General features: G+C 41.7%; 2 protein-coding genes across 8 annotated transcripts in view; one reads left to right on the top strand and one right to left on the bottom strand.

Moving 5' to 3' along the window:
• Nucleotides 1-249: 249 nt before the first annotated feature.
• On the bottom strand, nucleotides 250-13,724 carry LOC106740792 (kin of IRRE-like protein 3). Its single transcript, XM_014612174.1, has 6 exons — nucleotides 13,355-13,724; nucleotides 11,885-12,017; nucleotides 5,419-5,618; nucleotides 3,054-3,383; nucleotides 1,866-2,336; nucleotides 250-1,002 (listed from the first exon to the last, which is right to left on the bottom strand). Exons 1-6 carry the CDS (start codon nucleotides 13,722-13,724, stop codon nucleotides 461-463), a joined length of 2,046 nt encoding a protein of 681 aa, XP_014467660.1. The 3' UTR covers nucleotides 250-460.
• Nucleotides 13,725-18,873: 5,149 nt separating this feature from the next.
• LOC106740809 (mitogen-activated protein kinase kinase kinase kinase 5) overlaps nucleotides 18,874-22,013 on the top strand; it is a 31,045-nt gene continuing 27,905 nt past the window's right edge. For all 7 annotated transcript variants that reach the window (XR_001374126.1, XM_014612212.1, XM_014612211.1 and 4 more), the window contains exons 1-7: nucleotides 18,874-19,481; nucleotides 19,553-19,610; nucleotides 19,935-20,090; nucleotides 20,306-20,538; nucleotides 20,762-21,025; nucleotides 21,104-21,296; nucleotides 21,372-21,475. Coding sequence is in view for 6 of the 7 variants with exons in the window: in XM_014612212.1 (XP_014467698.1) it covers nucleotides 19,371-19,481; nucleotides 19,553-19,610; nucleotides 19,935-20,090; nucleotides 20,306-20,538; nucleotides 20,762-21,025; nucleotides 21,104-21,296; nucleotides 21,372-21,475 (1,119 nt within the window). In the remaining variant the exon portion in view is untranslated. The remainder of the gene's footprint in view (nucleotides 19,482-19,552; nucleotides 19,611-19,934; nucleotides 20,091-20,305; nucleotides 20,539-20,761; nucleotides 21,026-21,103; nucleotides 21,297-21,371; nucleotides 21,476-22,013) is intronic.

Raw genomic sequence — 22,013 nt, 5'->3', positions numbered from 1 at the left:
TATAATCCTATATAATTATATATGTCCTACATCTAAAAAATACCGTTATACAAATATAATTGAAGTAAATGCTTATGTTTATGGCTGTCCACAATACAAACACTTAAATCAATTAAAATATTTCCTCCGCTTTTCATTCAACGGTATTTTTATTTCGTACCAATATATATATATAGCCATATAAAAACAAAATCCATATATAAATTAAATACGATTATATATAATTTTATGTGTTTATATATAATCTTTTATTCCTGGGTAACTTCAATTTTAATGATAAGACTTGACGCAATGTGTACGATGGTTCAGGCATCCTTATGTCGATGCGTCAGGTCGACGTGAGGAAAAGGCACAAGTATATCGAGAAGTAGAAGGAATCAGTCGATTAGAGACACGAGATTCGCCGTCAACGGGAATTCATGTCCGGTCGGCAGTGAGTCGAGGTCTCTCTCACTGTCTTTTATACGATGGTGGGCGATTGCAGGACCACTGGCGCCCTTCTGACCTTCAGCGCTTCCGGGCTCATGGAACGAATCTGCTTCACTGTATGAGTGTAGTCGTACGTGTTCTGCTCGCTGTCCATGTTCGGCTTCCTCGCGAAGGTCTTCGCATGGGTGACCGAGTTGATGGACTTTTGCCGATCACCGTTGTTATACAGCGCGTCCGCCGCTATGCTACCATCCTCCTCCGACTCTTGGCGGTACCGTCGACGTCGCCATCGTAATAGGGCCCACACACCGATACTGATCAGTGTCAACATTAATAGCAGAGTGACCATCACGGCGACTCCTATGATGCGCGTCTCGCTGGAGTCTCTCACTTCCAATTTGATCCTCGTCGAATCCTCGCCATTGTCGCTCCGCACCGTCAGGGTGTACATCCGGGCGTCCTCTTTCTGCAGATCCTTCACGTCCAGCTGAGCCGAGTAGCAGTTGCTCATCATCCCGCTCTCGATGACCGGCTCCAACGGCAGGGCCTCGTACTTCGGATGAATATGCTCTCCTGTGTTAAAAGTGTGACAGAAAAAGATTCATAAGTCGTACGGGAGACTTTTCAACAGGTTCACTTGATCGTCACGTTGATCGCAACTCGTGAATTCCACTGGGATTTTAAATCTCGGTGTGTCGATACGTTCCGTGCCGCGTCTACCACCGGTTGTATACGCCAAGCTTTCCCTCAGGTCAGCTTAATATTTTCGCACCAAAACGACATGTAATCATTAAATATTTTGATAATTATTATGATACATATTATGTGGCAAATAAAATTTGGTTCATAACGAGACGTGGGCCGCGAGAAGTCGCGTAAAATTGGTCCGGCACGGAACGTGTTAAATACCCGGCAAAGCAATTCCTAATCCCGCAAATAAAACCGTCGCCCACAAACGAGGGACAAGGCACCTGCGGGAACACAGGTACACCCGTGGACAATGATTCGCCCCTCCCTGGATCCAGTGAAGCAAGTCCAAAAAATGCTTACTGTGCTCTGATCTGACCAGAAGAATCCGTTAATGTAAAAACCAAATTAGGCTATTGAAAATTGCTACTTGACCAATCGGGATAACACGAGTCAAGGTCGAAACTATTTATATATCGAATCCCGATTCTTAATTCGCAACCCTTAATCCTCCGCAATAAAAAACTCTGATACGAGTTTTACGTGATGATTCCTTTAGACAGAACAGGATAAGCATCTTTAGGACTGGCTTTGCTAGACCCAGATAGTGCAAGACGTCCCAAAATGATCCAGGATGTGTCCAGGACGCTCTGAGGAATAACTCAAGACGTCCTGAACACAAAACGACTTTAGGACGTTTTGTATAACGCGACGGTCAACGTGTTATCTCTGAAATGGATCCATCGTACCTGCTCGAATCTGATTACTGCCCCATTCCCACGTAACCAGTTTCGGCGGCGGTTGCGAGCAGACTCGGGACTTGAGTCTATGCGCGCGCTCGCCGATCCAACCGATCGACACGTGGTTGGGCGACGTTTCCTGAATCTCCGGCGGCCCGGTCACGTGTAACGTGTAACGTCGTTCGCTGTAAGTCTCCTTTATCACGCCATTGATCGTGTTGTACGCGACGCAGCGATATTCGCCCTGGTCCGACCATGTGATGCGCTCCAGACGAAGACGCCGACTGCTGCTCTTCGTCTGGCCTTTGTTCTTCGCGAACCCCGTTGACTTGCCGCGAGGATGTATCCAGCGATATTGCGCGGGCGGGTTGGCGTCGAACTCGGGACACTCAAACGGTTCCACTGTGATTCCCACTTGCACCGTGTCCACCACGTTCAGAGCGCTGTTGGGGTCTTCGGCTATCTTTAATCTCGGTTTGTCTGCGCATAAACGTCGCTAGCGTTATCTTACGGGATCTTGAGTCGGTGCTGGTGCTGTCAATCTCGACCTAAGTGCTCGGGTTTTTCAAGATTACCCAGGTAACTGAATATACGACTAATCACGATATTATAAATCATTGATTTTTTCACGATAATAAACAAATGAATGCAGACTCGTAAATGTTTACTCGTTATTATTTTCTGACTACCGGGGTGGTATCCGCGAGTGTGTATACCCGGGTACTTTCGGAAGACGCGGCTACCTAAACCCACAGTTATTACCCGGGTATTGAAATACTTAGATTATATTGGCAGTATTAGTAGGCGATTCGAGAGTATCTTCACTCTGCCGTGTCGAAGTTTCGAAGTCAAGCATAAAATCGAGAAAAGTAGAGAGAGAGTGAGCGCGCGTGAGAGAGAGAGAGAGAGAGAGGAAAGTTCTAACTTTCACAGTATATAACATAATATACAATCGCGCGTAACACAACTGTACACGTAACTGTACACGTAACTGTACACGCGTCTCTATCGAGGAAGAGTCGCGCGAGGAGTCGGCATCGCCACCGTGACTGCGAACATACCGTATCATTGCGCGAAGGAGGATGTCAAACGACATGCATACAGACTGTGTTCTGAAGTGAAGAAGCCGAGGAAAAAGTGACACGGTGGTGTGGAGAAAGATAGCGTATGCAGCAAGCAAGGTATAATTCAACGAACATTGCACGTCCAGCCTGTAACTCGCGGAAGCGCTTTCACCGATGACGTTGTACGCTTTGCACGAGTACATCCCGCCGTGTTGTATCCTGACCGGCTTGAAAAGCATCTCGGATGTCTGTCGGCTGCGGCCGTTACTCTGCGTGCTGTTATATGTCAGCAGCGATATCGTGGCGTCGGTCGACAGGTCCAGCAGTATCGAGTCTTTGAACCACTTGATGTTGGCGGCCGGATTAGCGTCCGCCAGGCACTTCAGGCTCAAAAAGTTCTCCGAATCCTCCGGCGCTATAGTGAGCGGCTGCAGATTCGACTCGATCTGCACTTCCGGCGAATCTGTACGTTTTCAGAGAAATCACGCTGTTATTAAACACACATGTCACGAAAAGCTGCTCGTTAGTAGTTAATATGATGATGTGTAATGGAGAATATTTTGCATGGATATTCTAGCCTGGCGTGAGAATATTCTTACGATAATGCCGGTTCCTCTCAGATTTCTACAACGGCGACTGTAAAATTAATTGGGCACATTGAGTTGTACACTGGGAAAAAAATCTTTGGTATTCGTGATCGGAAAACACTAATATAAGCGCTGTCATGGTATGCCCTGTTGAAAACAATCAGATAGGAATCCATGTTGGAAATCTATATGGAATCCTGTGGTTGCTCCCGGAGATTTACGTCAAAAATCCAAGTCCTAGACAGAAATCTGTGTGGATTCATACATGGATTTTTATTATTCTATATATGGATTCATATGAGTTTTCATGGATTTCCATGAGAATCACCTAGAAATTTTTAACAGGGTGATTAATAAATAACTTTATATGCTTATTTCTGCTTGCTTACTTATATCTGTTGGTAAAACAAAAAGATATTATTGACTCCAAGATAGAAGCTACAATTCGAAATTGACTATAAAAGGTTAACCATTTTTTCTCTCAGTGTACGACTACTACTGAGTACTATTCTTTTTAGCTAAAGTAGTTTGCACTTTTGCCGTTAGAAAATGAAGCAAATATATAACGTAGCAATATGAAGAAAAAAGAAATGAAATTTCAGTGCAGTACTGGTTCAGTTAAAAAGAATCTGTTTCGCACGCTCAGATAGGGTGGAGAAGCGAGCGCCGATTCAGATGCCGAAATTTGGCGGAGAGTTGGCACGCGCCACGTAGGAGACCCCGTCCGGGTCGACGTCGTCCTCGTCGTTGACGCGAGAGCACGAGCGCGCGAAGGGCTCGTCCCTTTTTGCCCACGGTCGCGGTGCCTGAACAAGGTTCGATGCGAAACTGCGAGTTCTCACCAAACGGCCGATCACGCGTTATCGCGTCATAGATATTTAGTTAAGAGTACTAAATCCTATGTACATGATAATAAAAGCATATAAATAATATATATTAACTTATTTTGACCACAATAAAACTAAAAAAAAAATAAAAAAAATACGAAATTCCAATTTTCATCTTGGCAATGAACGTATTAAAAGGTAGTGAAGAGACTCCCACAAAAAACTGACCGTACAATAGCCGAAAAACACATTCGAAAAAGAGACGCTATGCGCTTGTTCACCGTTCCGTCAACCTGAGCGCTGTGGCAGACGAGAACGATCTCCTCGAGCACTCGTACGGAGCGCTCTTATATATCCGCCAGCGTGCGAACTCGCTCGCGGTTAATTACTTGGACGGCGCGCCACCTGGCGACGTGCGCCGCTGGCTACGGCGGCGAGGGTCCAGCGCGCGCGAGACTCTCGCGCCTGTCGCACTGCAACCCGGCGGTCGAGCTTCGCTCGAATTACCTATTATATTATATATATACTACTCATCATCAATAATGACATTTGTGATCGATTCAGCACACTTATAAAATACTCCAAAATACTCCTAAAGTACTCTTTTCCTTTTGTTCTAACAATCAATCAATAACCGTGAATAAATGATTAATATACAACCTTCTCTTTTAATCTATCTTTTCTTATACTTTTGGCACGTTATTTTGTAGCGTTAATTTTATAGCCAAGTTTAATTAATTTATTTTATAGGTATATCAATATTTTTATTTAAACGTATAATTCCGCAAGAATTCTGAACATGGATTTTCTCGCTTCTGATAAAACAATATGTTTGTAGTGAGTACACCGAAACCTTATGAAAGGCAATTAACTATTAATTATGATGATAAACAAAAGAGCAATTAATCATCAGTCGTTTTTCTGCAAGGATAGAATTTGAGTGCTAGAAATTTGCAGGATCTGTCGAGTGTAAGTACTTATTGAGCTGTGAATGAAATACGAAATGGAAATCGTGCATTTTCCACTCGTCCTAGCCTACCGTCATCATGCGATCAGTATGATTCGTTATATCGAGTGCACGTACATTGTATGTTCAACCGGGACTCCACGTAGCTGTGGGACGAACTCGCCTGATGCTCGGCCACACATCGGAGCAGCATACCGTGATTTTCCCTCTGACCGTACAGCCGTAAAAGACTGTTAACATCCCAGGTCTTCGGCTTGTTCGTCACCGACATGTTTTTCTGCTTGACCAAAGGTTCTCGTTCTTCGTTCCCTATATACCTATCCAAACATATTTCCTAATATTATATCGATATTATAAGACGTGAGAGTTATTTAAATATAAATATTCAAAGTGAGAGAGAGAGGGAGAGAAAGAGGGAGAGAGAGAGAGATCATGTGTTTCTTTCACTTGTAAAATTTTCATTGACTCCCAGATCACCTCACATCAGGGTTTACTCTTGATCTTTCTTTTTCGAACAGTTCTATGACTAGTTGTAAAAATTGATATTTAATAAATAATAAAATAATAAAATAATAATAATATAAATTGTATCGTCATTATACTATCAGTATTATATCGTCTTAGTGATGTACAGAAAATGCCATATAATTCGAGAGATGTTTTGTTATCTGGGAGATAAATTTACTTAATATTTCTATTACATTTCTAAAACATGTTTTGTTCCGATTTGTGAATGATGTTATAGATGTTCGGGACATTAAAATTTACTTAAATTAGGTTTCGATAATAACTGCTTTCTGACAGCACGTGTGTTACCAGACAGCATATGGTTCTCTAAAGAACCGCGTGTACGGAAGAAAAGGAAATATGATCCGGTGCAGTAATTCAAACAGAAAACTGACAGAGTCACATGAGTAGAAATTCATGGTCAAATTACAAGTTTTTCTCCAGTTTCCATATATTTCCCGCACATAACGCTCACAATGATCAATAGGTTGTTATAATAGCCAGCAGATATATAACTGTATTATTACCGCCTTAACAAAAAAGTATTACTGGCTGTGATAAATTGTCCGGTGATAACTTATCGTTACTCAATAGTTTGATCACTCGTATGGATAATAAAATAATTGAACAATAATAATTTATATCCCTGGTCAATTTTTACGCAGCCAGTAATACTTTTCTCTAAAGACGATAACGTAGAAAATTACGTATGTAACCCGGAAAACGTTTTATAAAATACTATTTTAAGTTCACAATGATCGCTCTTATACAAGATGCTTTAAAGACAGTCTTACGATTAGATAAGCATGCTGCCCGGAACTGATTTATTCTCTTTCAAAGATATCTTTGAAGAAAAGAGAGAGAGAAGAAAAAAGAGAGAGAAAAATTCACTTATTTCCCCATTAAATAAGCTAAATTAATAATTTAATTTAATTAATACCACGATGGTCACCGTGGATTAATTTAAATTTATTTCCACGTATCTTCAACGAGGGGACACAGAAGAAACATTCGAGAGAAACAGTCTCCTGGCGCACAAATGTCGGGCCTTTCTCACTTTTTGTTACTGAAAAGTGTTTCGACGAGACACTTCGTGAGCACGTCCGGCGTGGGCGATCTGCCATCTGTCGAGCCGACGGGTTCGACGCTGCGTTACGCAGAAGAAACAGGGGATGTCCTCCGGAAACGCTCGCGACGTCCGTTATTAGCCGGCGACACGGTGTCTCGGCGTACGCAGCATCGTTTCCGAGTGATCCCCGACATGATCCATCGGTTTCCGCTAAACGCGCCTTCGCGGCAAGAAGGAAAGGAAAAAGGTACGAACGGCGTACCCGAAGGTCCGTACCCTTTTCTAACATGATTCACAGAGGCGCGGAGCGGCGGCGAGACTACGCTCGCGGCCAGTTTCTCCGTTTCTACGGCTATAATCTACATAATTATACTCGGCACACAGCCCCGTGTCCGCAACGCGAAGAAAAAGGTACCACCGGGCAGGAATCGTTAAACCGCGCGGCTATTATCGGTCGTAAAAGAATACGCGCGCTCGATATTGTTTCGAGGCAAGTCCCGGCCGGACGAATTCTTCATTAGGACCTCAGTGAGCCTAAATCAACGCGTGGGAACAGCCGGACGTCCCTGTTCCGCCATCCAATATCCGTCGGATAATCCAGTCGTCGGTGGTTGACCATTTTGTTTCTTCGGAAAAATCAAATCTTCATGGTCGATGTTAGGATTGGACGTTTATGCGTATATAATTAACGCATAAATAGTGGGTGCGTTCGGGGAGTGCGCTATCAGTGCTAAAAAGTCATCTTATTCTTGTTTTGTATCTAACGAGCAATAAAGTGACGTTTTAGCGCCGGTAACGCGTTCTTTGAACGCACTCAATGTAAGCCATATATAATATTTCATCTGTGTGTACGCAATAAATAATTTACGAACTATTATGGAACAGTTCGTCTTTTTCTTACATTGAGGAAAGTTTCCATCAAATAAACGGATTAAATGATACGTCCGATTGTTGTTCTTATTGTCCGAACAGGTGATGGTTATCTTTATCCTTTAACGGTGGACGTTATGACGTATTCGATGATTATTGATGCAGTTACCGATAAAACCTAATCGGAAAATTAATCGCCCTTTATACCTCCGTAATTTTTCTCGGATAAAAGCACGACTTGATCAAATAAAATGACGAAATGATCGGATGTAGTTTGTTACTTTTAATTGGATTATCAGACATGATCGGATATTCTTCTCGAGTGTACATTTCATAAGTCTTATTTTTATATTTCGTTTTTGTTAAAAGCTCGCGGGTAAACCTGAATGATAACATTGGTATTTTAACAGCCTGTAGTTTTAGCACATATACACCTTTTATATCGCTATGTAGATATTTTAAATATGCGTAAAGTGGATTATGTCTGACTTAATCCAATTTAACATATTAAAAATTAGTGAAATTATTCGGTTTAAACATAACGGAACAATTTCCGTGTTTTACGATGCCACGATAAATCAGTAGTGGATTCGATGAACTTGACTTCACGCTGACAAGAAAAGGAAAATAAATATTAGGTATATATTGTGCCTGTTGTAACCACGAACTAAAATTCTGCCTTTTCCTGTTTAAAAACCTACAGGTGAGTTTAAAGTGATAAGATCTCTGCGTTACCTGCATGTACACCAACTTTCTAATCTTTAATATTAAATGTCTTCATAATTAACACCAAGATCGGATATGTGAGTTATTTTATAGTTTAAATTAGACTAATAATTTATCCTTTCTCTTTGCTGCGTAATTTATCATATTTTATATAGTTCTCACATTGTCTACCGTGAAAAGAGTCCGTGTAAATATCACGTGGACGATACCGTGAATTATCTACGTGATCTTAAAATCTGCACAACCGTGGTCGACGTCATGTAGTGGCGCGAAGTCGCGCAAACCTAAATCAACATCGGGCCCTCATTTTATCGAGATATGTTCACGGAGATAGACATCCGACAGATTGGGCGTCCCGGAGGCGTCGTTTGCGTTGTTCGACGAGCCCTTCTTCGCAAGTTGCTGGCAATAACGGCGGACGTTGTATCGGCGCGCGCGCGAGCGAGGGTTCGCAGTGTTCTGTCAAAGGGACCCTTCATTAACGATCCTCTTGTGAAGTAGTACATATGCCGCCACGTTCGGGGGATAAATAACACACCCGCCACCGCTGCTGCTGTTGCCTCTTCTCCTTCTTCTTCTCCTTCTTCTTTCTCTCGGTGGCGAGGGCATGCGCTTCCCGAAAGAAGCGCGTGCCGTTCGACCAGATGTTTTACATCGTAAGAATATAGATAAGGCGCGGCTAAATTCAGTAGAGCGTAAAACAAAACGACGATCCCACCGCTCGACGGCCCTTCCCTGCATAAGCATAACGCGCGTCACGGCTTCTTGCGGCAAGCTAGGCCAGGCCGGGCCCACGACGGCGCACCAGAGCACCACCGCCGCCGTTCACGGCTCATGTTTGAGAAATAGCGATATCTTCTGCGAAGTAAGAAAATAAGTGCAGCCGTGCAACGCAGGAATGTGCATAAAGCGCGCTATTCACGAGAATACCCACACAACCAAGTGTCCCCCTCTGATCTCGATGAGCTTGTAATACGTTCTCTGTAGACAGAAAGCAAATCTCAGTTCACTTTTCACTGCTGAGGAGGGACCGGATGAAAACTCGTTGACGCGAGATGAAATGTCTCGATGATAAGAAGTGATATCTCTATCAAGGCGACTCCGAACATTCGTGTGAACATTCGGCCTCTTTAAAACTCAGTTAAGATAAACTGGAAACGTTTGATCGAGTAGGAAACTCTTACAGGAATTTTTCCGTTGCTAGAATCGAATTCTCGTCTGGTTCGCAGGCAAGAGAAAATTCAGTTACACAAAAGGGATTATTTTTTCGTGCGGGAAAAAAATATCAGTTTCTTGCAACTGGATGGGAACCAAATAAAAACTCGACACAAGAAATGACATTACCGCGGCTGAGAACATTCGGGTGAACATTCGGCTACATGGGCACGTTTGAGACAACAACTGGAAGCAATTGACTCAGGAGAAAACCTCTACAGGAATCTTTCTGTTCTTGCAATCGAGTTTTTATATGGTTCCCGGGCAAAAAAAATACAGTTACGCCAAAGGATCTATTTCTCCATGCACGAAAAGAAAATTCGGTTTCTGCAACTAAATAGGAACGAGATAAAAATTTGGTGACAAAAAATGGCATCTCCGTTACCGCGATTGAGAATATCCGTGTGAACATTCGGCTGCATTAAAACTCGGGCAACTGAGAGCAACTGACTGAAAAGAAACCTCCTACAAGGATCCTTCTGTTCCTACAACAGAGTTTTTGTTAGGTTTCCAGGCAACGGAAAATTCAGTTATACTAATAGAATCGTTTTCTCCGTAGGTGGACCAAAAAGGACACGTATTTTTTTATAAGTGCTTAATGCATAAGGCATGCAGGTTTAGAAGGTGAATCTTCTGACGCCGTGCGAAAGCGTCTCCGGGAGGTCTCTAATTTCTGGGAAACTCCTCGTCCAGAAAAAATAAAAAAATAAAAAAATTTAGAAGGTGAAACATCTCTTTGAAGAAAATCGGTTTTCTTCTCTCTGGATGAATAACATTCAAACAGTGAAAGATAGAAAGAAATATTTGTTCAAATATACACAGTTTTATGATTTCAAATATATCTTATGACTGTGTTTAAAAATATTTAAGAATGTTATATTTTTAAACAAATTCCATATAGCCACTTATAATCTTTCCTTGAGAATGTTTAAATTCCTTATGACGATATGAAAGATTATTTTATGCTGAATCTAATTATATATACCAAAAGTATATTCCGAAAAATTATTCTTCAGAAATTAGCCAGAAACATTTGAAAACATTATTTTTGAGAATTTCTTTTTCCGAGGAGTAAGCGATGTGACGAAAGAATTACGAAGTGAGGTTCACCTCGATGCCATATTACGCGAGTAAGCAATCGATAATGATCAGAAAGAATGGATATTTATATTTTATTCACCACTTAGTAAAATTAAAGAAGCGAAGTTATGTTATGATGGAAAATATGAGAAAAATGTAATAAAATTTATGAATGCAAAAAACTAAATCAAATGAAATACTTAGGACTTCAAATAAAAATAGAAAAAAAGTAAAAATGAAAGATACGTATATATCAGATCTGTTGAAGCATTCACTCGATTTTTATTTTCCACTGTACTAGTTTTTATATAAGAAAAATCGAAAGTTAAATTGCGAGAGTGAGAATTTTATGTAAAATGTATAGCTTAGGGATTTTACATTGAAGAAAAGAAAATATTGATCTTAACTGATATTTGTTTTCCTCGCTATCTTTTCCCGAGTTTATTTGGATGTGTGAATTATTTGATAGCTTTTTCCTCGTCCGAGTATTATCTAGTGATTTGTTTCTATAAATTTTAACTGACATTTCGGAATGCCTTTAGGGTGAAGATTTTTCATCATGAAGGATGAGACTTTTTCTCAGGTAACAGGTTGTCCGACATCGGGCCGACCCGCAATCATCAAAAGAGAGGACCAAAACCTTCGTGATTCTTTTCTTTGTGTCGTGTTAAAGGTCTTTTCAAGGAAAGAAGTTTCAACGTGCTTATGTCACGTTCAAGCTTCTTGGTGTAACGTTGCTTTTCAAAATTTGTGGAATGCATGAAAGAGAAGCGATCAGTTTCCTTAAATTCTCATATTTTCTTATACAATACCGCATGTTATACCTTCGAAATTGTAAAACATGTGTAACTTTCATTGTTCTTCAATCTTTACGTGAAGTCTGAGTTACAAGAATTCATTATTTTCTTTTCTAAATTATTGCTAATTCTGTAATTTCTAAATTGATATATTATATTATATTAAAAATTTCTATTATTTTAATTATTACATTAAAAATTTTCAAATTATTTCTAATTTTTTTGTTTTTCCTCTTTCTCTCTCATCTTTTATTTATCCGTTATTATATTAGCATTAAATCATACTGGTGATACTCGCATTTTAGAACTGTTTGCTTACCATTTAATGTAGGCGGCTGGATTTCCGTCGTTCGAACTGCAACTAATCAAGGTTTCTTGTTTTTCCTTTAGCGGTAGGACAGCGTTTAAAGGTTTACCTCCTTCATATTTTAAAATAGGTGGCCCAGGTTCCACTAAAACATGCATTAAAGTGCGTTTAGATAAGATAAATAGAAGCAGAAATTGTCGCGTCAGGGCTATCTTCTCTCAGTGAAATAAATAAACAAAGTTAATATGTTGCGTTCTTTGAAAAAGTATGTTTATGCATGTATATAATACATAGGTCATATTAAATGACTAATATATGAAATATGATAGAAATATGTTCGTCAAAATAAATAAAAATTCAATTTAGAAAAAATCTGATAATGCAAAACGTCTTCTCTGTAGGATTTTTTTTTCCAGTGCGTTGATTTTTATAATATATTATTCTCATCTATTCGTTTTTCAGCTGTAATCACGATTTTATCGTTACTTTGTAAGCAAATGCGGAATAAGTAATCGTTCAAGAGGTTGATTGAGCCACTAAGAGCACTCAACCAAATTTCCATTAACACGGATGTTGCAAAAGTACAGAAAAGTAGAGCATAACGGCTGCCCCATGCGTTCTCTTGCACCATTCGAAGTCAATGTTCGCGGAATATTAACGATCCAAATGGCCCGATGCGCTTTGATGAAATATTCGAGGTTGCCTTGAACTTTAAATGTGCTAACATATAAATTATAGTAACTATTAAGTTAACTATGTTAAGTATATCATACTAAATATATAAACTGTATATAATATTCGGAAAAGCCATGTTATCGAATAATCATTTTGAGAAAAATATTTATATAATATTATTTAAAATTGTTGAGAAAAAAGTCCACATCGATATCGCTAAATGTTGATTTAACGTTTCTTGCTTACTGGGATTACTTTTCATTTGTATTATCTAACAGAAAATGTAATAAAGTGTATGAAATGACTATATTCATACTCAATCAAATAGACGAAGAAAAGGAGTCCAACAGGAGCATCGGTATGGATTTTGTATAATGCAATAAAATATATCTGTATTATATTTAGTGCACGGGTAAAATCCGTGCAAAGGCTCTTATTCGTCCCTTTTTTCTTCTTCGGTAGAAAAGTTCGGTAATAAATTCGATCGACGTCGTAAAATTAAAATCGGACCGCCCGGGAAGATCGTGCCCATTTCTTTTCTAAGAAAAAAAAAAAAAAGGTCGCAACGCCTTCTTGCACGTGGGCGTTTCTCCATTCAATTCTATATGCAAAGTCACGTTCTTTTTTTTTTTCTTTTAAAGAAAACTTCCGCCGCCATTCAAGCGATTTGATTCACCTCATCTTCCCGGACCATTCTAGTTCTCCCAGAGAAATTTCTCGGGAAGCTTCCCGAGTGACCTGATATTTTATGTGCAACGTCATTAACATCCCGCTAGGAGTGAAACAGCTCGAATCAGGGGTTCTTACCTATCACGAGCAGCCTGGCCGGTAAGGATACGATGGCGTCCTGCAATTTGTGATTGCTAGGCGCAACCTGGCATACCCAAAAATTGTCGTCAAACTCCAAGGTGGCATTCTTGATCAGCAGGGAGCAATCGCCGCGGCGATCGCTCAACCATTCATATTTTCCCGATTCATTTGCTATTATTATTCCATCCTTCAGCCAGAAACAATCACCACTTTTGTCTTTCACCCTGCAGGGTAGCAGCGCGTTTTGGCCAGGTAGCACTTCTTTGTAAGTGGGCGGTGTTTCGATAAATTTTTGTACACCACTGACCACGACGCCGAGGCAGCAGATATAGAGAAGCGTTGACAGAATCAAGAGATCGTGCGTCATTTTTGCGAATTTCCGACAGATACTTTGCTGGCAAGTCATATATTCGTTAAGAAGCGAACATAGGATTTATCGACGCGATAGATCAGGGCAGTTTCTACCAGCAAGCGAAAATTTATAGATCTAGAAGCCCGTAGCTGACAAATTTTGGATTCTACGATTCGCACAAGAGTCGGAGATCACGATTGGGGGGAAAATAACGCACGGGCAAAGATGCGAGATTCTGTGACGAAGGAATCACTCAGTCGAAGTAGTAAGAATTCATGGGCCCAAACGGATTCTCCAAGATTCACAGATTCACGAGGGGGTTGGAAAACCTATGTTTTCATATAGTTTTCCTTTGGGGGAAACTAATCTGCGGGAAAGGACGTGCACACAGTCTCGGGTTCCTTCGTCGAGATCCAGTTCACAATCACCAGTTTATCCGCGTTTCACAGAGATCAAAGTCACAGAGGCGGACTCGAGCACTAATTGTGCACGAATTTCGCCGCCGCCGATTGATCGATCGATCGAGCGAGAGCCGTTCGTGATCACGGAACCTTCACTCGCGAGTCATTCGTGCGAATGGAAAATTCGTCGAAACGCAGCGCGCGAATCCGTTCGCTTTTTATTACCGCGCCTAAACGGCGCGAAAGTCCGCGGGCCGATCGAAATAGTTGCGGATGCTTTCACCGGAATGATCGTCACGCTCCACGGCACGCGCGAGGAAACAATCGCGCGGACGATCTCGCGGAACTTCGCGAGACGTTCGAGTGATCGGAGATTGATCGCCGGTCAGCCGCGATTTCGAGCAACAAGAGAGACGATTCTCCAAGCCTCCGCTTGAAGCGACTTACAGGTACACGTCACTGATACAACTGACGCGGTATGGGCGTTCGGAAAAGCGCTTACGATCCACCCGGCCGCGGGAAAGGCGGTACGAATGAGCCACCTTTCCAGTTCGAAGGGTCGTATATCCGCGCGCGCAGCGAGGCAGCGCACTCGCCGCTGGGTTGGGGAACTACTCCGCCCGCGTTCGAATTCTTCTTTCCTGTCCTTTATGTCCCGGCTGGACCTTTTCCATTATCTAACGATCTCCAACGGTTACCTTTTACGCAGCAGGATGCATTAGTGCATACCGCAGAGTCTTAAGAGGGGCTTTCAGAAAATCCCGATTAAATCTGAGCAGCGGCTGACTCAACCGTCCAGCCTGCGAGGAAAGCAAAATACAACCGAAAAAGATGGAGAAAAATACATATTTTGCGTTATTAAAGCGAGAAGAAAATCTCTTCGTTTTTTTTTTCTAATTTATACTTACAATTAATTGATTTTGAAATAATTTTAATTAAACAGATTAATTTTAAAATATTAAAAATTACTATAACACACACATACATACACGGTCGAGAGTAGGATTGATTCTATTTTGTTCTATTTTGTTAATGAAATTAAAAGAGAAGGTGGTATTATGGCTCTTGTAGGTATCATGACCTCCCTTAATATCTTCATTTCTATTTGACGAATTCCAGCGATTACTACAAAATTATTGTACAAAATATAATGGGGCCATAATACCTTCTTCTTTATTAATTGTTTGTTAGACGACAAATTATATACCCAGTGAAAACCAATAAACAGTAACATAACATCAATATTATAATTTCCTACTCAACAATATAAATGCAATATAACGCGCGTATCATGGAACAGTTACGTTGTTGAGTGAGAAATTATAATATTGATGTTATATTACTATTAGATGGTTTATCTCACTAGGTATATAGAAATTGCTATTTATTATTCTGCTGATCGTCGATTAGTTTAATTTATGTAATCGACCGTTAATTGTCGATTAGTTTAACCGGAGTTTGCTGAAAGTCATCGCAACATGAGTTGATAATTTAGAGATACATAAACAAAAAACATTTAGAATTATCCTCTGGCAAATGGAGTTGTTGAAACTCGAGGAATGTTTACAAGTAAATGTTTCTCTACCACACAAACGCTTATCTGGCACATAAGCCGCGTTATTTATATTATATGACACCAGCACACAGTTACACAAATTTATACGCAACACGAGAAAGTTTCGGATGCAACGTATTCATGCAAGCACTCCGACTTAATCACAGATTGAATAAAAATCCCACGATTCTCGCGAAGCAATTCGCAAAGAAACCACGAAAGATAATCAAGAACGTTTAATGAATAAAAACTTACGTCCGAGAGGAGATTGAAGTAGCGCGACGACGACGACGACGACGGAGTCCGTGGCGCGGAAAGAAAGTACGCGCGGTAAATAGAGTGTCCAGGACATGCGGTTCCAGCAGCAGGACACGGTACGTTGCGAGTCGGAATTAAGAATTGAATTATTCTTTCGCTCGCGAGAAAGAAAGAGAGAATCGCGTGCACTTACCAGGTAAAATGAAGTCATTGTAAAAATAAGAATAAGCTTGAAAATCCTGCGCTGCTACGTGAAAAGCTGCGATCCTAAATTATTCTTCTTCCCTTGAAAGAAAGAAAAACAATTTGTAGCGTCATATTGCACAGAAAAAAAGTGCTTGAGTCGATTAAATGCAATTGTGTGTGTGTGTGTGTGTTTAATAAATGTATGATATATTTATATGAACAAACGCATGTACGTTACGTTAGACAGCAGAAACTTCGAAAAGACGTCCAAAGAGATTCGTATAGTCACGTTGTACCTTAGATGTTTTAAAGACATCTTTTAGAAGTTCGTGTTGCTCCGGACATAATGGTCTCGACTGATAAGTCAGCGTGCGTCGAAGTCATGCTGGGGGGATACGATCTCTCAGACGCTTCGAAGCATTCTCACTACGTAATGACGTCATTAATCCCAGATACAAAAAAGACGCTTCGAAGCCTGTACGAAGCGTCTGGTGGATTGTACCCTGGGTTATTTATGTTTCGGCTGTGTGAGAGATTTGTGCGTGGGGTGCGACGCGGCCGACGCGTACAACGCAGTTGCGTTGATCCTCAGCGTCTCCGGAGTGTATGTGTGATTTCTATATATATTCCCTGCAGAGTTCTAACTCGGTTCCACACCGTGCGTCATAGTGGCCGCACTGGAAGCGGAAGACGGACCCCAAACGCGGGCTCACGCGTGCGTATCCAACCCTGTATCCTCTCCGGCGCTATCCTAATTATTCGAGCGTGTTATCACAGCAGAGCCGCATGTAACGTGGCAGCACTTCGCGTTCGATCTGTTCTTTTCATTCACTCGCACCTTCTCCGCCCTCGACCGCTCATCCGCTCCGGGCTTCTGCCTTTAAGGGTGACTTTCACCGAACTATGACTAAGCTAATCGGTGATTTAAAATTGTTCCGTCGGTCGAATATTACCTACTTTCTATCTCTTCAACCTGGAGAAAACAGTTAGATTGTTAAAATCGGCGGTCATCTTTATTTAAAAAAAAATATATATATATATATTTCCCAGATAATATATTTCAAAATCATCCAGTATGTCCAGGATGTCCTAAGGAGTGTCTTAGGACATCCTAAACGTATCCAGGGTGATCTCAGGATGTTTTGCACTATTTGAGTTGTGCACAGAAAAAAATACCGAATTCAAGGGAATATTCATGCGAAACAGTAGGTTGCGCAGTTCAAGTTCACGTTTTGCCTCAAGACTACCGCGAGAAAATGCATTCTGCTGCCCGTTTTTACTAACGTCGATTAAACCTTAATTTGAATTTAAGTCTTCATCTGTGGCTAGTCGAAACCTCAAGTGAAGGCTTAATCGACGTTGAACTAGAGACGGGCATGAAACCGCAAACCGACAATCAACGGTGCGTCGTAACGGTCCTTAAATATTCCGTAAGACCAAATGCAGTGTTTGCGCTCAAAAAATAGACCTCGTTTTTTGTTTTTCTTTTTATTAAGAAAATACGTGAGGCCGTTAGGAGCAATGCCTATTACTTGGCTTACATTTTTGCATAAACACTGTGTATTTTATACTACGAATTAGATTCCTATCACAAACTTAATTCAAATTTGATGCCGATAGAATGAGGTTGACTAAAATTACTCTGGTTTTGATTTAAGATAGATATTCATGAGATAGATAGAATTTTTAAGATCAAGTGTGTTTTTATTTAGAAATACATGAGTATTATAATCGGAAAAAGAAATGACACCTATATTACCTTACATCAGCCTAGATCGCAAAATATGAGAGACTCGCAGTGGAGTAATTAGTTATCACGTAAACGCGTTTATTTATATTTAATAACAAGCACCGTCACCTCATTATTCTTAAAATTATCCTGATTCAAACAGGAAAAGAGAAAAAGGCTACTCAAACACTGCACCAGGAAATTTGCTAAAAATAATAAACGTATAAAAGAAAAAAAAGAAAAAGCAGCATATATAAAAGAATACAGAAACTGCAAATACCTGAGCCTGTATTCTGAACTTTTTTTTATTTCGATGAATCCCCTGACGAATCAGGTTAGGTTAGGTTGGCTGAGGAACCACATTCGAGGCACTTTTATCGACGAAAGAAAATTCAGAATACGAATCCTCGTCTTTTTCATTCACCATCCTCCTACCGCCATCTTACATTCACGACAACCAGTTCTCGACTGGATCGAAGTGTACCGAAGGTATCGATCGAGCAACGTATCGATATAGCAGCGTGCATTGCAGCCAACCGTCATCCGGTATCGACGGAGCACTATTCCCGTTCTCGACAAAGTACATTGACCACGGGGAACATGCAAAAAAAAGAAGACAGTACCGCGCATTTAATACTCACACGTCCTCGTATCAGTCTATCTTTATCTCTGCTAATCGATATCGCGTTCTATACTTAAACGACCTGAATTATTTACCCGCGAATACGAGCCAATACTTTTGCGAAATAGCAATACAGCCGGTTTCCATGTGGACGACGCGCGGGTTCGCCGTGACTTCTAATTAAGGCCACGGTTAAGGCGCGTTAAAAAAAAAAAGAAAAAAGAAAAATCAACGATAACACGAGAGACGGGAGACGCGAGACAGAGCGAACAAGCGGACCAATCGCGGCCAAGTCGAGCGTCTCTCTCGCGGTCGGGAGCTTCCGCGGGCGCGACCATCGTTCCGAAATTTCGAAGGAAAAAAAAACATAAGTGCGATTGATCGAAATTTGAAACTGCGATCGATCGGCGGCCATCGTTCGAGCTCCTGCCGTCGCTCGCGCGCGCAGAGAGCTCTGGTTCTACGCGAGCTATGGCCCCCCGATTTCCCGGAGCATGCACATGTCAGTCGGTCCGTAGCCGAGCGATGCATCGATTCCTCGCTGTAGCCGCGTATCGCATATCGTAACGCACCACCACTGTACAATACGGCGTAGTCGTGGCCGCGGATCGCGGCCAATGTCAGAGCGGTTCGGGCTGTGTTGTGGACAATGGCGACGTCGTCGTCCCGACGGCTGGTGTGACATCCTGACGACGGGCTAGATGGTCCCGCTACGTTGTCCGGACGCAGTTGCGATCACGCGCGCATCGATTCACGGTGGCTGAAAGCACATCCCGACGCACCAGGTGTCACGTTCCGCTCTTTTTTCTCTTTCTCCCTCTATCTCTCTCTCTCTCCCTTTTCTATCTCTCTCCCTCTCTCTCTTACCTTCCATCCCCTTCGTCGTCGGCTCCTGTCTGCGCCGTCCGCGATGGCCGTGAACGCCAACGCGTTGTCCAGTGACATCAGCCGTAGGAATCCCCAGGATGAGTACGAGCTCATCCAGCGGATCGGCAGCGGTACCTACGGCGATGTCTACAAGGTCGGTATCTCTTGATTCGTGTCACCTGGTGATCGACGACGCGACTATGATCCCGTTTCCCTCGTTCGCAGGCTAAACGGCTGTCCATGAACGACCTCGCGGCGATTAAGGTTATCAAACTGGAGCCAGGTAAGCGCGCACTTTCCTCGGAGTATCGGGAATATCATATGATTGTGTTGCACGATTGGTATCTTAATTTGGACATTTATCGCTTTTCCATTTGTCATGACACGTTCTTCTCATGGTGTTGTGATTTTCGTGCAAAGTATGCAGAGCAATATGAAGATCTGGTGAAGTATGACTGAAGTGCCTGTTCACCAGACTATTTAGATTATCTGCTTGTTTTGTACACTTGGTCCAGGAAAATGGTGTCGAGCCGTTGCGAATAGTAGGAATTTGGTAACGAAGAACCACAGAGCTGGATGGTTTGCGGCACTGCTGTGTGTTTTCCAGGTGACGACTTCGCGATCATTCAGCAGGAGATCCTAATGATGAAGGACTGCAGGCACCCCAATATTATCGCGTATTACGGCAGTTATTTGAGAAGGGACAAGCTGTGGATATGCATGGAATACTGCGGAGGTGGATCTTTGCAAGATATATATCATAGTATGTGTAATATTTATTGCTTAATATTAATACATAATGTTGGATGAAATGTTCGTAATAGATGCTTGAGTTAGATGTAAAAAGAATTCAGATCCATGTTTATAACAGTATTATTATAACTTGTAATAGTGCCATTATATAACGACTCATGCGGTAGTGTCATATGTTGCCTTTTAATTAAAGCTGCGATAATCTTATCTGTGATCTATTTGCAGTAACTGGACCATTATCAGAAATACAAATAGCATATATGTGTCGGGAAACTCTGACGGGTTTAGCTTACTTGCACAGCATGGGCAAGATGCATCGTGATATCAAGGGTGCCAATATATTATTAACCGAGGCGGGTGATGTAAAATTGGCAGACTTCGGCGTATCAGCGCAAATCACCGCGACGATTAATAAGAGAAAGAGTTTCATTGGCACACCTTACTGGATGGCTCCCGAGGTGTTTATGATTCGATACAAGTGGTCTGCTTTTTGTTCCTGAACTAGGTAGCTTTTTTTTACTGGTAGAGTGAAACAAGTATATAATTTAGCATTGAAGGGAAAAGGAAGTGCAGTCCTAGTTCAGGGACAGGAGACAGACCTTAGGTAGAAAGAAGAAGCGTGCTTTGCAGTGTTGTGTTGCGGGGGCTGTTGGTGAAGCTGACCTCTCGACGATGTTGCAGGTAGCAGCTGTGGAGAGGAAAGGCGGCTACAATCAGCTATGTGATATCTGGGCGTGCGGAATAACTGCGATCGAATTGGCAGAGCTGCAGCCACCGATGTTCGACCTGCATCCGATGCGCGCCCTCTTCCTCATGTCCAAGTCGGGCTTCAAGCCGCCGACACTGAAGGACCGCGACAAATGGAGCCCGACGTTCCACAATTTCGTCAAGGTCGCGCTCACGAAGAACCCGAAGAAGAGGCCGACTGCGGAGAAGTTGCTCCAGGTTACTGTTACTCATTTAGCTCGGTCGACGTTTCGGTGAGATAAGCGGCAGAACTGCAGGGAGCATTTCGAATTGCAGCACGCGTTTTTCCAAGGGGAGATGAGCAAGAGGCTGGCGTTAGAGCTGCTGCAGAAGGTGTCGAATCCCAGCCACATGTTCACCGATCTTGAAGCCGACGAGGACGGTGCTGTGCCTAATGTTCCGCAGAGAATAGCCTCGCGCCATACCGCGAGGCCCAGGCCGAAGAGTATCTCGCAATTGGATAGTGACGGTAGGCATGGATTAATAGCGAACAACATGTCATCATCCGTCTTATTCACACTCGTCATTGTAATCCGCCTTGTAGACCAAATCAACCTCGATGGTGAGACGTTACAGCGAGACTCAATATCGCCGTCTGTGGACAGTAATCCGGCATGGGACATCATGGACATCATGAATAACGTCAAGGTAAATTCGTCGCACATCTTGTTAATGAACGGAGTTGCTATAGAGCAAGTTCTTTCTTGTCGTGATAAATATAGTAATCAATGCAATAATTACGACTCTAATGATATACAATCAAACGGTGGAAAAAATGTAATCATGATATTAACAAGCACGTAAGAATCAAACGTCGATGCACGAGTAACCAATTTAGCATTACAATTTAATAGTACATTATACAGAAGTTAACAAAAGTTATGTAAAAACGACAGTCATAATTAAGCAAATCAAACGTATCAGACCATAATCTGAGTCATCTTCCGTGATTAAAAAGAAAAAAATGCGATGTCCGTTCATTAAAACGGAGAAAAAAATATACCAACCAATTATATGCTAATTTAAGAAATTAGGATTCGATTTGCATACTTTTGACTGTCATTCTTGTGCAACGCTTGCTAATTTCTTGTAAATCTATAATTATTTGTAAATCAGCGTTTGACTTTTAGTTGCCTGTTAATGTTATGATTACACTTTTCTCATTGTTTGATAATATAATAATATA

This window comes from Dinoponera quadriceps, unplaced genomic scaffold (assembly GCF_001313825.1).
Source record: "Dinoponera quadriceps isolate SergipeBrazil2010 unplaced genomic scaffold, ASM131382v1 scaffold591, whole genome shotgun sequence".
In the NCBI taxonomy this organism is placed as follows: domain Eukaryota; kingdom Metazoa; phylum Arthropoda; class Insecta; order Hymenoptera; family Formicidae; genus Dinoponera; species Dinoponera quadriceps.
The sequence above is the reverse complement of the archived record's forward strand: the minus strand, read 5'-3'. Positions and strand labels throughout refer to the sequence as shown.